General features: G+C 38.4%; 1 protein-coding gene across 4 annotated transcripts in view; it reads left to right on the top strand.

Moving 5' to 3' along the window:
• Nucleotides 1-6,962, top strand: part of prdm5 (PR/SET domain 5) — a 113,522-nt gene extending 106,560 nt beyond the window's left edge. For all 4 annotated transcript variants that reach the window (XM_016994111.2, XM_062983586.1, XM_062983585.1 and 1 more), the window contains one exon: nucleotides 3,735-6,962. In XM_016994111.2, coding sequence (XP_016849600.2) covers nucleotides 3,735-3,899 — 165 coding nt within the window. In that variant the 3' untranslated portion in view covers nucleotides 3,900-6,962. The remainder of the gene's footprint in view (nucleotides 1-3,734) is intronic.
• Nucleotides 6,963-17,842: the final 10,880 nt, after the last annotated feature.

The raw sequence follows: 17,842 nt of genomic DNA, 5'->3' as shown, positions 1-17,842 counted from the left end.
TACATTCCAAAACCTTATTTGTGTAAAATATTACAGCTATTATTGGCATCAAAATTGATTGGCAATACAGTTGATATATCCTAGCAGCCAAATTAACTACTTGGCTGAAACTGTTTTTAAAGGACACACTTCAGAGTTGAATGTATAAATTGAGGTAGTCCAAAAATCCAGATGCATACTTCCAGTTTCATATTACTTTCTACATACCTTGGGTATTTCATAAGACATCCTCCCTGAATCCCAGAATGGCTTCTGCTCCTCCAGAGGAACAGTGGATGATTTTCACTGCACAACAGCTCCAAGAAAAAAAATGTAGAGAACAAAATCAACCTTTGTACATGGCATTCATCAACCATCCAAAGACCTTTGACTCAGTGAATCACAATGCTCTTTGGACCATCCTCCTAAAAATTGGATGCCTTGAACACCCTGCAACTTCTCTATGATAGCATAATGGCAACAGTCTTGGATGGTGACAACTCCCAAAGTGACTCATTTAAGATGGGATCGGGAGTCAAACAGGAATGTGCTATTTCCCTAGATTTATTTTCCATCATCACAGCTATGATTCTACACCTTGTTGATGTGAAGCTTCCCACCAGTGTGAAAATCACATATTGGACAGATAGCAAGCACTTTAATCACAGCAGATTGAAAGCCAAAACTAAGGTCACAACAATTTCTGTTATAGAACTCCAATATGCTGGTGATAATTGTAGTCTGTGCCCATTAGAGGAAGGCCTATAAGCTATTTTAAACACCTTTACAGAAGCATATGAAAATCTTGGCTTCTCACTGAACATCAAGAACATTGAGAAAACCAAAATGCTCTACCAACAGGCACCAACCTCTGCAATGCAAAAAATAAAGCTAGAAAATGTTGACCATTTCCATTACCTAGGCAACCACCTCTATGCAAATTCGACATCAGTGCCAAAATACAACACTCTCTGAACTCTGTGGACACAGAATTTTTTCCAATGAAGCAGAGAGTGTTTGAGGTTGGGACATTCATAGAAATATCAAGATGCTTGTTTATAAAGCTAGCGTCATTCCAACTCTATTGTATGCCTGGAAAACATAGACTGTCTACAAACATCACTCTCAACTTTTGGAACAATTCTATCAGTGTTGCCTTTGAAAAATTCTGCAAATATCTCTTTGGAAGACAGGCTGACAAATGTCAGCATTCTGGAAGATGCAAAGACTGCCAGCATTGAAGCAATGATTCTCCACCATACACTTTGGTGGACTAGCCATTTTGTCAGAATGTCTGATAACTGTCTTCCAAAGCAGTTACTTTATTCTCAGGTCAAGAACATAAAATGTTGATGAACAGCAAAAGAGATTTAAAGATGGTCTTACAGCTAATCTAAACAACTGTGGAACACAGAGAACTGGGCGGCCCTGGCACTTGCGCATTATAACTGGAGGTCAGCTGTTACCAACAGGGCTGTGGATTTTGAAGAGGCACAAATAAAGAGCAAAAGAGAAAATTGGATTAAGAGGAAGGTGTATCAAGCAAACCCTTCTCGGTACCACCTTCCATCTGGAAATATATGTCCTCACTGCAAAAGACCATGAAGATCCAAAATATTTCTCTACAGCCACTTATGGACCCACCCTTGGAAGACAATTATACTTGGCCACAAGCAATAGACTATGATGATGACATCGGGTCTTACTGGCAAGGGTTTACTATGCTTGAAAATATCTTGTGTGATGTGAAAAGTCAGGTCGGATGCAATCTTTGAGCAGTGCTCTGGACCTTTGGAAGTCCGATTTGAATTGTCCAAATCTTGCTCTGGAGTATATACCATTATGGGGCTCCTTTGCTTCATAGTGTCTTGTTCTTCAATAAAACATTCAACTGGACACAAGTCTATCCCCAATGTATGGAAATGTGATCTGTGGTTGCTTAAGTTTTAGGTTAGAACCCTCTTGTTTCTTATCCACATTAGAAGTCATGGGAATGGTAATAGTATACTTGACAGTATCTGATGCCCAAAGAAAGTATCAGGAGAGAACTATATAAACTCGTTGAGAACTATAGCCTGGAGGTATAGATAACAAGAATAAATTTAGTCATCTACTCTTGTTGGTTATGCTTTGATTATGTCATTCTACTTACTGTATAGGCTCTTAAGATGCATATAAATGGTGATTAAACCAAAAATACATTTGGCTGTTGTAGGTTACGTGTTCTATCTCTCTCTCTCTCTCATTCTAACTCAGACTTCTAAAAAAAAGATAGAATAGTAAATTTTCCCGTTCCTGGCAGGCACTGCTTGCTTGGAGCAACATCAGATAAATATTTAGCATGGGTCAGTGTATAAATGTGCCAAATTGTATAGTTTTAACCTGAAGTATATGATTTTAGGCTTAACTGTTCTGTTCTCCTCCAGTACTCTGCAAAAGTAGTTTTGACTTAATCCTTTTGATTCAAAAGAGCATGTGGTTCTTGAGCCACTGTTGCATCATACCTGGGAAGTTTCCAGTTCAGTGTCAGTGTGAGCCATTGAAATGAGAAATAAATTAATAATCTCTCAAATCCCAACTGGATCAAGAGATATAGTGATGAGCATACTGGCCCTTCGATACTAGAGATGGGAATATTTGCTTATTCCAGTCTCTTACATATTGATGGAAATGTTCAAATAATTTTTGCCTTATTATTAAAATTATGATAATTATTATTTTTATTTCTTGACTTTTTAATTAAAGTTATTTTAGAGTGAAAAACTATATTGTGAGTTTTAATAGAACCTGTAGTGTCTTCACTGGCTTGTAAAATCAACTGTTCATTTTTAGGATGTATTGAGGAAACAACCGACCACTTTTCATCCCAGTGGGTACTGTTGACAAACAGGAGTCCATTGATTGCTTGGCTTAGGAAGCTCAGTGCTATTAACAGAGCAGGTTGAGGCACTAGACAATCCTTTGTAACAAGGCACCAGGAAATCCTTTGTAAATATGGCCAAACATTTGGCTAGGCTATGAAAAAAACTCGTTTATGTCCTGATCACAGAAGAAAGGGCTTTCCTTCCTCTGTGGTTAGGAAGGGAAATCAGGTAGGCTGGCAGAGCAAAGGTCAAACCATCCACCCGTTCTCTGTTAGTCCGCTTGCTTCCACATGTTGATTTCCATGCCTTCATAGAATTCCTGGCTTTTCATGGCACTGGATAAATAGCTATTTCCAGGGCTTTCTCAAGATTCAATTTTATAATGATATGTACCATCCTGGCATCGTAAAACTAATATTATTTCCATTTAACACATTGATCTGAATGACTGCAAGTCCCAGCATTTTCCACCCTATATATCCTGTCTAAGATTCTGGAACTTGTTCAGCAGCATCTGGAGAGCTGCACAGATCCTCCATCTGACTTAACAAAATAGAAAGCTGAAGCTGGGAAAGAGTGAATTGCTTGTTATTTGAAGGTATGTGTAGAGTAGCAAATGAAATATTATCTACTAACTTGGAACCACTGTATCTACCCACATCTACTTTATAACTGACTGCCATTCTCTCTCTTTTAAGAAGGAAACTGCTTCATTCATAGAGATGCAAACCACTCACTTTTTGCAATAATTTAGTTAAAGCATCTTGGTGAAGTATTGCCTTCTTGCTTATCTGGGTTATGCATAATGTAAAGTGATTGAATATCTTAAGTGTTTTCAGTCAATTTAATAGTTTTGTTTTGTCTTTTGTCTTTTGTTAATCTGTGCTTTAGGTTTGTGACTTGTCATTCAGTTTGAAGAAAATGCTGATCCGACACAAGCTGACTCACAATCCAAACCGCCCCATGGCCGAATGCCAGCTGTGCCACAAAAAGTTTACAAGAAATGACTACCTCAAAGTGCACATGGAAAATGTCCATGGAGAAACTGACAGCTAGTTTTGGCTTACACAAAAAGAGTGCCAGGCCTTCCCTTTGAGGATATATAAACTCCAGACTTCTTACCTGATTAGTGGCTGCAAGACACACATACACGCAAAAAATCTTATGTGCTCATATAATTGCTTCAATTGGTTCAAACAGAAGTAATTAACTTAAGTGTGAGTTTAACAGATAATATTTAATAGGAGAAATCTCACCCTAATCTGTCATCTTTTTGACATACTTCAATGTATTTTTCTGAATGTTCCTCTGTGTTGAAATTAGTACTAAAGCAATAGTCCTAAATGGGCTTAAGGTTGCTATAGCCATTTTGTTAATCAACAGCATTCAACTACAAATTCAAATGGAAAGCCTTTTCCTGTACAGGAGATTATTTTGATATGAATTTCACCTGTAAATCACATGAAATGTATTTAAAGAATGCCTACTTTGGCCCCTACTCAGGGGTAAGCACCATTGAGCTCAATGAAGTCTGCTTTTTCAAAAAAAAAAAAAAAATGAGGTCAAACTTTCTGGGTAAGTTCTGGAAACAGCGGCAACATCTTTTTGCAATTTTGATAGGTGGCGAGTACTAGGATGGAGAGTGTGTCATTTACATGCTGGTGGGCTGCAATTTCTGTCATTGGCTGGGGGAGGGTGCAGTCCAATGGCATCTGGGGGGACACATGTTTCTCACCTTTTGGGTACATGTTCATGTAGGTCACATCTCCATACAAAATAATCCTGGAAACCTTAGACATTCTCATTTCCATGCTTAAAATACTGAGGATAGTGTCTGAGTTTCTGGATGAATTTAATTGATTTCATAAGTACACAAGTCTTAAGTGTCATGAAAATTAATCAGACCTCAGCATATATGACAATGAATTATACTGTAATTTCTGTAAATAGTCTTAGATGTATACATCTGTACAATTGTTTCCTATGATTTCACAAGATTATAAAAGTACCTATACTTTATTAATGTATGGAACTGACATCCAGTTTGTTGACTAGAAGAAAAGTTTCTTCTAGCATATAATTTTTCAAATAGATTCAGAACTGATGCCTAAATACTAGAATCTTTTTCAACCACCCCGCTGGTGTAATGATAGGGCTTTGTGGGACTGGCTGTTCTAACTGCTTCAACATGGTTGGTCTTACATTTGGTTGCCATTGTGCAAGGCAAGCCAAAAGCAAATATGGTGAGTGTTTTGTGTTGAAATGCTGTGTTTGCATGTTTGCACTAATGCAATATTTGTAAATGCCAAGGCAAGAGGAAATAAAATCTCAGAATAGTATCCAGCATCCGATTGAGTCAAGGAACATGTAATTGAATTGCTAGGAATAATTCCCATGGAACCACATAGTTTTGAATGAGACTTGTGCAATGACTCTGTAATTCATATTGATTTTTATTATTATTATGAGGACCAAGATTAGGTTAAGAATAATTTGCTAACTGGAATAACTCTTTCAACAGCAAATTTCTCTTCATTATAAATGGAAAATATCTAAATTCTCATACTTGGACAACTTAAACCAGTGCAAGACTGAAAAGAATTAAATAAAACACCAGGATCTAATTTTAAGGGATAGAAAATGGTTTAAAGAAAATGTGGCAGGAAGTATTTTTTAATGTGTCTTTATATTATGAGATACAACATATGACATAATATAAAGGCACATTTTAAAAAATGTACTGAATTGCATTCAGTACTGTCATGAAAAATGAAATGAAAAAGGAGCTCTAGGTGTTCTAATTACCACCTTAATAGTCTAGCACACTGAAGTTCATAACATTTCTGTCTAGGTTTAGTTCCTAGTACAGCATACTAGTCATTTTTAAAGGTTCATATTTTCATTATGCTATTGTCAGTTTACTATTTTGGCAAAAAGAAGAGGAAGAACAGAACAATTGTGGTAATCAAAGGTTAAAGGACAACAGTTCTAATAACACCCCATATGGATAAATACACATTTAAGAAGGATGCATAGCTAATCTCCCTCATTGTTCACAGTGGGATGTTTATGTCACTCACCAAATAATACATACAACGTAGAGATTGATAAGAAGAAATCATGGATTGATAAAGATCTCTGGAAAAATCTCAGTATAGATAGGATTGTATTTAATGTTTGACTGTCAGGATGTGTAGTGAGCAATGAGCACATTTGTAATAGAAGTCAGGGCTAATAGATGTGTTGAAACACTGTCTTAAAACTATGAATATTTTCTCATGTTGAAAAAATTATACTAATAAAATCAACAGTTCTCATAGCTAAATTCTAAGGAAAAATAATGTCCAAAAATGTGTTCACTTTCTGTGACATTCCTTTGAGATAGTACACAAGCATACTTTTTTCAGGATTGAAAGAAACAAATCAAAAGATGAGCTCTTAGAAATTCTGCCTATAATAGCAACCAACTTTTTTGGGCCTTATAATTACACCTAATTACTGTTTCAAAGTTACTCTCAAAACAATTCTGGTTCTTGCACAAACTTCAGCATAATGCTGTTTTCCCTTCCCCTGTAAAAAGTTGTAAAAAGAATTCATTAATACCCCTTTGCGCTTTTTATTGTTATATTGTAAATTCTGTATCTTTCTAATTGTTTGAATTGCATACATAGCCAGAGCAAGCAACGTAGACTATAGTTCTGAAGAAGACCATTGTGACATTCCTTTAAACTGGCCACCTTGGGGGGTGGCAGGGGTTTTTCCTAGATGGCATGAGGTTGAACTGGATGTCCCATGTGGTCTCTTCCAACTTTACGATTATATGAAAAAGATGGTAGCTTATGGCCTTCAAGATGCTATCCAAATACTGTCCAATGTGTGATGGACATAACTGATACCCATCTGTACTTTATGATGAACTGGCATTAAACATGACCCATAAGACTTTCTGAGTCATTGTTTGGCACCATGGTAATCTTGTCCTGTTTCTTTGGAGTTTACTGTATTTGCTTTTTAGTCTCCAGTTGGCTCAGAAATGATATTTCATTTGGATTCAAAGTTCAGTGCTCACTGCACTATGAATCAATTTGTTTTAATAAATATGTTGCCTGAAATAAGTAACTATCTCTGTTTTGTGCCTTTGTTCCAGGTTATGGGAACAAACATGTATTAATTATACATTACACAAGTACAATATCCAATGTACCAGTACAATGGTCTTTAAATACATGCTCCTTTAAGTGCTAATTTGATGTACTCACATATAGTCAGTAGCACACCTTCATGTAGTCCCCTCAGTAGCAGTCCTTCTGTACTCCTAAAGTTGTAAATTTATCGTATTAGTATGATGTGCCATTTGAATTCTGTACTCCATTAGCTCCTTCTCCATGTCCATAAGATATGGCCAAAGAACTTTGGAACTCATCAATTCTAATAATCTGTCATATAGAACACATATCTCTTATCAAACTTACAGATATTAAAATTTTCTAAATATACTAAGATAACCCTCACTTTCCATCTCTAGGCTCTATTCTAATCTTCAAAATGTTGTTTGCTCTATCCTAAAAATGCTTCTGACTACAACAAACCTCAGGTATTAACTCATATAGACCTATGAGGCTTTACCTCATATCCTAAGGCATTATCTGCAAATTAATTAGATGAATTGCAAGCTTCCTTCCATACCTCTAGATCTCTTCCTGCCATTGGTCTAATATATGTCTTAATTTTTCAGACTATCAAACAAATATATTCCCCTATATGAGTGTTCAACTTTTGAGATCTGTGGAGGCTTTTTTTCTGCATTCTGCCATCCTGAGAGAGATCTGGTGGAAACATGTGGAGAAATGTTCATAGTGGCTAATCCAGGGGTCTAGAACTGCCTAAAAAGGTTAGAATGGTACTCTCCCTACCATTCTTCAATAGACAATTGAACTTTTTTTTGGGGGGGGGGGGGGGGAGACCCTACTGAAGGAGAAACAGCCATGCATCATGTGTTACTTTGTCTTCCTGGATCTTTTATTTAAAATGATTATATTTTAAACTGGGTTTAATTTCATTGATACTTTGATAACATTTTTCATTTTTGTATGGTATTTTTTTTTACCTGTGTTCCAACTTTTTAAAGGTTAGAGTCCCAATCTAGGAAAACAGAATAGGTTCTGTCCAATTTCCAGGTTGACTCTTATGCCTAGAACTCTCTCCCTGTCTCCTAATGTTAAGTTACTTCTTAGCAAGTTCTGCCAAACTCTAATCTGCACTCCTGCTGATCGGCTAAAATTGGTATATAAAATTTAAACAGATACTAATGCATATCTCTTCCATTCTCAAAATCCCTTTAGTATTTTTATTTCTATTCCAATCTTAAGCCCCATGGAAAAAGAATCAATTGAAATGTTTACTCTGCAAATTTAATCCTCAGTACAGTAAGACTGGTTTGTCCTCTATATATAATTAGATACTTCTATGTCTGTTTGGGAAAATATTTGAGACAAGATAGAAATTAGGCAAGAAATAAACAGAAATTAAGACATAAACGAATTAGTTCAATGAACATTTTAAATTCAAAATCATGATAATAATGCAGAAATGAGATATGGAAAAATACAGGTAACATCACAAAAGCCCATGAGTTTGAGCGGTACAAAGTATTGGGGGAGGGTAGGGTGGAGTATAGGATACTGCCTTATAGTGAGTCAAATTGTTCCTTATGCCTAACAGTTATCTGCTATTTACTTTACTGATGTTATGTCCCTTCAAATTGACTCTGACATATGACAATCTATCATGGGATTTTTGGACAATTTTAAAGAAGTTTGTCAGGCCTTGCTCAAGGTGACTTAGTGGGTTTCCATGGCTGAACTGGGTTTTGAACCCTAATCACAAGTTGTAGTCCAGTACTCAATTAATTATATTACACTTACTCTTACTATTTATCTTGGGGGCTTCCCCCATTTAACAACTATTTATTTAGTTATTTATATATTTCTTATCTTTCATAATTTCATAAAAAATTAAAGCAATTAATACAAACACCAAACTATGGAAGCAAGATAGATAAGGTTTAAAGTTAATAATAAGGATCTTAGCCATCCACTAAACTTAGATGATGTGTGATAGAAATAAGGACCTCTGCTGAAGATCTTTAAAAAGTATAAACAAGGACTTTTTAAGACAAGCATCCTTCAGATATCCCAATCCTGAGTTAAGAAGAGCTTTAGAGGCCAGTCAGCATTTTGCTCAGAAATGAACTATAAAAGAGTGGGTATTTGGACCTTGGATTAGGAGTCTGGAAACTAGGGTTCAAATACCATGGAAAAGCACTGGGTGACTGAGTGAATCACATTTACTAAGCCTCAGAGGAAGACAGTGGCAACTCCCCTCTGACCAACTCTTGGTCGGAGGGAAGTTATGATAGGTTCATCTTCAGGTAGCCATACATTGGAAATGACCTGAAGACACACAACCAAGTGGTGGCAAGATATAAACATTGTGGAGATGAATCTGGCAAGGCTCCTGTAGGCCAGACAATCTGTTCAAATAGGGCAAAGCTAGTACACCAGTTACCAACAAATAATACTCCATGTCTAAGGAACAATCTACAACTTCAAATGAAATCAACAAAAAAACAACAACAGGTGATTAGATTCTTCCATGCACTTGAAACCCTACATGACACAGGGCGAATAAAATGTTGATTATATGTATATTAATCACTAACCAACAACATTTCCATCTTTTCCAGATTGAGCTTCCATTCATCCTGTCCATTACTGCACTCAGATAGAGTCTTCATCAGCTGGCAGCAGTTATCTGAATTTTAAGGAGGAATCATTCCTACATCATACCAGTCTACAACTGGTGGCCTCTCATCCAAATATTAACCAGAACTGAATTGGCTTAGTTTCCAAGATCAGATGGGATATGGTACCTTTAGTCCTTCCTCCCACACAAATACTTTCAGCCATAGTCCTTGTAGTATGGATCTTTGGAAGAATGATTAATCTGCCCCATTATCATCTTAGTTGAGTTTCATATATAAGCCTACTTCTCATTTTGCATAGCAAGGCATATGATGAATTCAACTTATGTGATTATGTGACCTAATCAGTCTCTTCCCTAAGCAAAACACATTAAAGTCAGGTGGATCAAAAATGCCTTACAAGCCGCTGCTTCTGTGAGGATGTAATTTGAGAGTCGTCATTCTGTCAAGTCTGCTCTGAGATCTTCATAAATTTAACATTCAGCTGTCAGTTGTGTTGACAGGCACACATGGGAGTTCTAGTTTAAAAGTCTTGTAGTAACTGACTTTATTGAATTATGTCATTTGTATTTAGCAGTTATCACTCACTCAAGTACATTACTGTGTCAAGAATAGTCCAATCAGCTTTGCTCAGTGCAAAACCTTTGCATGAGACAAAACAGCTTTGCAATCAGCCAAGTGGACAGGACTATTCACACAGAGAGAAGGGAAAAGGAGTGCATTATGTATTGTACTTCTGCAAAGAGGCTCTTACAATAAAGCATATGTGACTTTGTTTTCTTTAAGGCAAAATAATACTTAAAAAGAACATAAAATGAGACGAGAACTTAAACTGAATTGGTCTTCTTTGGACTAGTTATGGTGCTTTTTAAGGCAAAGATGACTTCCCCACAAAGTCAGAACCACAGTCATATTCAGGAAAAAGATTTCTCCTGGATCTGGGCTTCATAAAATACAAAGTTGAGGGAGCAAGCAAGCAACATCCTTTAGATCTTATTTCCATGAATTGCCTTGGTGGGGAAAGGAGAAGGAAGGGTGTGCCTGAGTGACCGGCAGGTCTATTTTTCTAATCCTGGAATACCTTTTACAAGGACAACTCCAAATGCTTTGGGAATACAAGTATACATTCCAAAATATACACAGTTAACTTCTTTCTGGCATTTGGTTTAGTTTTAAAACTTTGTGATATAATAAATTGTTACTTATTCTGTCGCAAGCAGGAAGTGTTTCAGACCTTGGTGTTGGGGGTGGGATGGGATACACTGCTGGCAAGTTTATTTACAATCTTTCCTACTGTCCTAAAAACCCAATTTTCTGAAATGATGACATATTTGGCAATTGGCTACTTCAAACCATCAATTGATATGATGATTTTCATTCCCCATCCCTTTCTGCAGCCATATCACTCACCAACGTATCCTGTTACATTGCCCTAGCATGGCCAGGGTCTCTTTCAGTTAACTTGCCCATCAAACTCACCTTTCCCCTCCTGTGTCCTGTGTCCCCTCCTCTCTCTCACCTCCCACCCCTTTTTCTCTCTCTGCTCCATTGGACCTGTCTCTATCCCCAATACTAGCAGAGCTCTTGGTGGAGCCAGCAAGGCAGCAATGAAGAGATAAGCATCAGCAGATAAGAAGAAAATCCCATAGGTCGCCATAAGTCAGAAATGACTTGAAAACACAATATCACCTTAACACTTGAAGCAACAATATCACCTTAGATCAGTGGTTCTCAACCTGTGAGTCCCCAGGTGTTTTGGCTTTCAACTCCCAGAAATCCCAGCCAGTTTACCAGCTGTTAGGATTTCTTGGAGTTGAAGACCAAAACATCTGGGGACCCACAGGTTGAGAACCACTGCCTTAGATCCCATGCTGGGAGATAGACAAAACACAAATAAATATATAAATATACATCAAAGAGTCACAATACCAATGAAATTCATTTCAGTTCCGTGTTGTAACACCAAACAATGATTATAGCCTTCCAGATTTCATTCTGGTCATATAATTTTGCTGGTGTGTGTGTGTGTGTGTGTGTGTGTGTGAGGAGCAACCAGAGTTGCTTCTGGAGTGAGAGAATTGGCCGTCTGCAAGGACGTTGCCCAGGGGACGCCCGGATGCTTTTGACGTTTTACCATCCTTGTGGGAGGCTTCTCTCATGTCCCCTCATGGAGCTGGAGCTGATAGAGGGAGCTCATCCACACTCTCCCAGGGTGGGATTCGAACCTGGCAGCCTTCAGTTCAGCAACCCAACCTTCAGGTCACAAGGCTTTTATCCCCTAGGCCACCGGAGGCTCCTATTAGGCTGGCTAAAAATGTTGGATTTGCAACCCAGCAACATCTGGAAGGCCTCATTTGCCCAACCCTTCATTAAATAAAATGAGGTATTGAATTTTGTCTGCTCTAACCGGATTTGACTTAAAAGACAGGGATGTCCTTATATGATCAGAGATTCTGCAGGAAAAATCAAGGTTTTGAAATGAGACATTATAATCAATCAACATTTCAATTTTTGAAGTATCTTTTAATTTCACACTCACAGAAGGCACTTTTTTCTTTCTTCTTTCCCTTTCTTCCAACTTGGCAGTTCATGCAGTATTGAGTGTTAACTGACACATTAAGTGTCACTTTCCCTGTATCTTGTTAGTTCTGGTCATGTGACATCAATCTTTCAGGCAACTGAGGTGATGCTTAGCCCTTGGTAGCTTCTCAAGTTACAAAATAGTGAGATCAGAGGCTTTGCCTGACATGCACTCTCTCATCACCTTCCAGTGAGAAAAGAAATCAAGAAGAAACAGCTATCTAGAATGGCAGAGACAGAGAGAGTCCAGATGCTGTTACCTCCCACCCTCCACCTCCATGATTATATCTAAAGTAGGTGAGAATCTTCATTTGGGTCTCATGATCTGAGTCTGGCATAAGATGAGCTAACCTAGTATCAACAAGGAAGCAAAGATGGGGAAAATAAAGGCAAATGACATAAGTAAATAAATAATTAAAAATATAGAGATATTTACTGTTTGGAGCTACCAATGAAGGGATATTAGAATTTTGATGCACCGGGAGCCTCCAGCGGCGCAGTGGGTTAAACTGTTGAGCTGCTGAACTTACTGACTGAACGGTCTGTGGTTCAAATCCGGGGAGCGGGGTGAGCTCCCGCTGTTAGCCCCAGCTTCTGCCACATCAGTTTGAAATCATGCAAAAGTGAGTAGATCAATAGGTACTGCTCTGGTGGGAAGGTAATGGCGCTCTATGCAGTCATATCGGCCACATTACCTCGTAGGTGTCTACAGACAACGCTGGCTCTTTGGCTTAGAAATGGAGATGAGCACCAACCCCTAGAGTCAGACACTACTAAACTTAATGTCAGGGGAAAACCTTTACCTTTACCTTATGCTTTCATGTGAATTATGAAGACCAAAGCCAGTTAGAAGCATAGGTGTGCCTGAAGTGTAAAAATCCATATTTCAGAGTTAAGAAAAGTTACTTTTAAAAGATTTCACTCCTAGAATCACTCAGCCTACATAACCACAGATGCATATTGAAAGTTGTAGTCAAAAAGAGTAACTTTGCCCAAGTTCTGCTGCGTTATACAGGAAACACTTTCATGGGACATAAGGTATTATTGCTTGCCTAACATGTGGCTCTTTGTGGAACTAGTTCATGGGCTACAAAATCCTCTAAAGCAGTCCCGAGAATGTAATTGCATAGAGGAAGGAATATATAACCATGTTTCCAGGCATTGCCTGTCAGCAATATTTCTTGAAAACAAGTTCTCCAAAAATGTGCCACTGTACTCACACAAATCTCCCCAGCAGCTGTCAGTATCCTCAATCCAGAATTGTTCACAGTTCTAAACATCCCTACATGCTTGACACAGATGTCAAGCCCTTTTTTGCAAGCTATAGAACATTAAATAGGATCATTCAGTTAAGGTGTGAGAGAGAATAATTAAGAGCAATGAGGTTGCTTCCCTCCTCTTAACTGCTCTCTTTACTTAAGTATCTCTCCAGCACAATTATAGGGGGAATGAATAAGAAGAACAAACAACTCAGTATCAGATTAGCTAAACACAGGTGAAAAAAATCAAATAGTTTATGTTATATAATCAGAAACAAGTCATAATGGTGTAAAACACTGAAATTTAATAACAGAACAATTTAACCTACACAAGACACTATCACCTCGTTCAATACTATGGAATCATGAGAGCTGCAGATGTACAGGGTCATTAGATTTTTTTTTTGCCAAAGAGTGCTGATGCCTCACCAAACTCCAATGATTCCATAGCATTGAGCTGTTGCAGTTAAAGTGGTGTCAAACTGCATTAATTCAACAATGTAGATGCACCCCCAGTCTCCAAGATGTTACAAAATCCCTTTGCATGCTGATATTCCAAACGAATAGTGCATTATTTTTAAGGAAGGGATCAAAAAAGTTGCTTCTGTGAGGCAAAGACAGTTTGTGCTGACCTTCCACAAAGAAGGCTTGGTTCTCTCTGAAAAACGAAGCGATGTGTTTTCAATTCCACAATCTCGTTTCCAGTTTGAACAGCTGTTCAAACACAACTGGGAGGAAAATTGAAGCAGCTTCTGTGGCAATATAAGCAATGTATACCTCCTTGCTGCACTTTGACAGGATTACCAGCTTTCTGTGTACCTTTATCACTTGAACTCTCTCAGTTCTATTTTTGGAAGAAGTTGAGCATACTTCTACTCTGGAAATATGCTCTCTGAAGCTTATCTGTTCAAGAGCTGAAGAATTTAAAACTTGCATTTCTTAAGTGGAATAGTTTTCTCTGGTACCAACCTTAACAAGCTTAGAAGCAGTTCACTCTTGTTAACCGCAATTTTAAAGACATCTTATACTCAAAGTATCAGAAAGCTTCAGTCTAGCAATGATCAGTAATGTGCACATAATAGATCAGTAATATGCACATAAGTCACCTTGGGGAAGCCATACTCTCTCAGCCTCAATGAAAGGCAAAAGCAAGCCCTCTCTGAACAAATCTTGTCACGAAAACCCCATGATAGGTTTGGAATCAACTTGGAGACACATAACATCAGATGCTGTGGGAGAGATTATGTTTTACATTATTCACCTGCTATCTTGTGCTAGCAATTCTCCTAAGAAGGGAAGCTGGTGAAATTTACCATGGACTATAGGTAAAAGTTAAGGTTTTCCCCTGACATCAAGTCTAGTCATGTCTGACTCTGGGGGTTGGTGCTCCATTTCTAAGCCGAAGAGCCGGCGTTGTCCGTAGACACCTCCAAGGTCATGTAGCTGGCATGATGGCATGGAGCGCCGTTTACCTTCCCGCAGAAGTTGCGGCTAAAAGCGGGAGCTCACCATGCTCCCCGGATTTGAACCACCAACCTTTTGGTCAGCAAGTTCAGCAGCTCAGCAGTTTAACCTGCTGTGCCACCTGGTACCAATTTTCCCTGTTTTAAGGGGATGCCTTCCTTATGATTTTCTCTTGTGTCAACAGAATCTGTGTCCATGTGAAAAGGATCTGCTTTATTGGAAATGTAAAAAGATATTTACTCACTAAATTTGCAAGAAATTAAATATGACTTCTAATCCCAGTGTGGGATGGAGGCAGCATAGATATATTTCTAAATATCAGAGTGAAGCCAGAAGGTCAAGCAAAACAGTCAAGGAAAGCCAGCTTGTAGTAGACTGAGGTATCTGACAGCAAGCTGAGAGACCTAAGTCAACATGTGTTTGCATAAGTGCCTCATTTGCCTTGCCACTTTGAGACTTCTTTAAGAGAGGAAAGTGGAATATAAATAATAGTAATAACAATACCGTCAACAATAAAAAGCAAAAGGTCACTGACATTTTCTCTTGCCCCCTCCAAGGGGGAATGGCTTTGAAAAACGAGTGTGTTCTCAATTCTGCTAGTGATTTGAGCATTGGACTGTTGCAGTGGTTCCCAACCTGTGGGTCCCCAAATGTTTTGGCCTTCAACTCCCAGAAATCCTAACAGCTGGGTAAACTGGTTGGGATTTCTGGGAGTTATAGACCAAAACACCTGGGGACCCACAGGTTGAGGTCCACTGGTCTATTGGGTCCATTGGGTAACCTTGACGGTGTCATACACACTCAGTCCCAGAAGACCTCATGAAGGAGTCAGCTAAGGGTTAGCGGAAGTAAGAAACAACTTGAAAGTAAACCACAACCAGTCTGTAGATTTATTAAATAACTTCCCAGGTCTTTTCGTAAACATTAAGGCCAATGTCTGCAGTATTTGTTCTGTTATTTATTGAATAGTTTTGAGTTGTTAGTTATTCATTGTTGTGATGAGACCATTAGGCTACAAACATGCCTTTCATTTGTCCACATCTCCTGTTTCTGCCAAACAATAAAAGCGATCTCCACTATAGTCAGCCACATCTTTCTGACAAATTCGGAACAGAGCCAGCTTAGGCTCCAACAGCCCTTATGCTTGCTCCAAGTGGCTGCCGAAACAGACTGTGTTTATTGCCAAAGGCAAAGCATTTTCTTCCTTGATAGTGCAACTGGACTTGGCTGTTCTTTCTCCACCTAATATCCTTTCTTGATGCCATTTTTGAGAAAAAACAGAAGCAGATAAATATACATCCTTTTTTTCCTGAAGCCAAATAAAATGGATCACAGATGGCTCCTTGGATTTGTGCACTCTCTTTCTGATGTGCTGTAGGTGCATCCACAGCTGCTGTTGATTTTGTGAATAAATTGATAAGCAGAGCTCATGCGCCACTCAAGAAGACAGAAAATATCGACACAGATACCTAGTTCCATTCCCTACTTTCCATCCCAGACAAAATATTTCATGTCTGAGAAAATAATCCGAACCTCAATTTTAGCTGCTTTAGCTTTTCCCTCACCCAAACATGCCAGATTTCTCACGTGTGAAATGTTGGAGAATATATATATCTTCCTCTGACTTCCATCTTTGTTGTGCAACTGAGTGCCGCCAGGTTTGCAATATCATTGGTCATTTGGTACAAGTTACTATGCCTTTTTGTGTCTTCCAACTGAATTCCAAGCAGAAATGCTGTCTTTGACCAGTTTTTTGGTAATATCAAAAATCCGCCCAAGCCGATCAAATAAAAAATGGAGAGAGAAGAAAGGCTATGATGTTGCAGCATAATATCTTGGTCAAGATTAGTTGTCCTTGGATTAAAATAACATGGGACACACATTGGGATTTTACTTTATTTTTTGCAGTTCCTGAATTCGTGTGCCTAGTTGACAGTCTTGGCATTAAATACATATAATGGAATGTATGATGGAAACTAAGCACATTCAGATCAGACTGTATTTCAAATGTATTTCAAAATGCCTTACAGAAGGTCAAAGTACTAGAATTTCCCAGTGGTTTCTCAGTCTCATTTTGCCATCTAATCCATGTGGAGGAAATGTATGTTCATAGTGTACAACAACATGGCAGACTTCTTGGTAGATGAGTCATTAGAGCAGAGTCTTTGGTAATTGCGGCATAGTTCATTTCACAAGTCTCTCTCTCTCTCTCTCTCTCTCTCCCCCCCCCCCCCCCCACATTGCCTTTCCACTAAATCATTCTTTCAACTGCTTTTTTTTACAACTTCATTTTCATCACATTTAGGTAGTCAAATGGATTCTGGTATTGTTCAAACTGCAGCACATTATGAGACATTAATATACCCCCTGTCAAGGTACATGAAGTGGAACAGTTTGCTGTGTAGCACCAATAAAAACAGATGGGAGAAGCAGGGCAGTGTGTGATGTAAGATGTACAGAAATGTGGATCCTGCCAATTTATCATGGAAGACTGCTGACAAACAAGTGACAGTAATTGATGTGCCTCTTGAGATGCAATCTGGAACGACTGCCCCGACTGAAGATTCATTCATTGCAGTGTTAGTTGTGAATAACTTTCTGCCTTAACTGATTCCCAGCTTTACTATATTAGAGTATAGTGTCACTGACAGGCTTCCTGCTAAATTCACTACATTTACTTGGTACAACATGCATTTGGTTTATTTTTATTGTGTGAACTGCTGAACTATCTACTGCAATGTGCTTATCATCTTGATTGGAATCCTTTTAGGACTTCATCAGGCGGAGCAGAGGAAAATAGGGGAAAGCAAGGGAAAGAAGATGGAGAATTTACTTACCCCCATTACACAGGATTGCTTTCCCCTGCCTCTAACTCAGCCATCTGTAGAGGAGACAGAAAGCATCGTTCTTAAAGCAGACATCCCTTCTCTGGG

This window comes from Anolis carolinensis, chromosome 5, assembly GCF_035594765.1.
Source record: "Anolis carolinensis isolate JA03-04 chromosome 5, rAnoCar3.1.pri, whole genome shotgun sequence".
Classification (NCBI taxonomy): domain Eukaryota; kingdom Metazoa; phylum Chordata; class Lepidosauria; order Squamata; family Dactyloidae; genus Anolis; species Anolis carolinensis.
The sequence above is the reverse complement of the archived record's forward strand: the minus strand, read 5'-3'. Positions and strand labels throughout refer to the sequence as shown.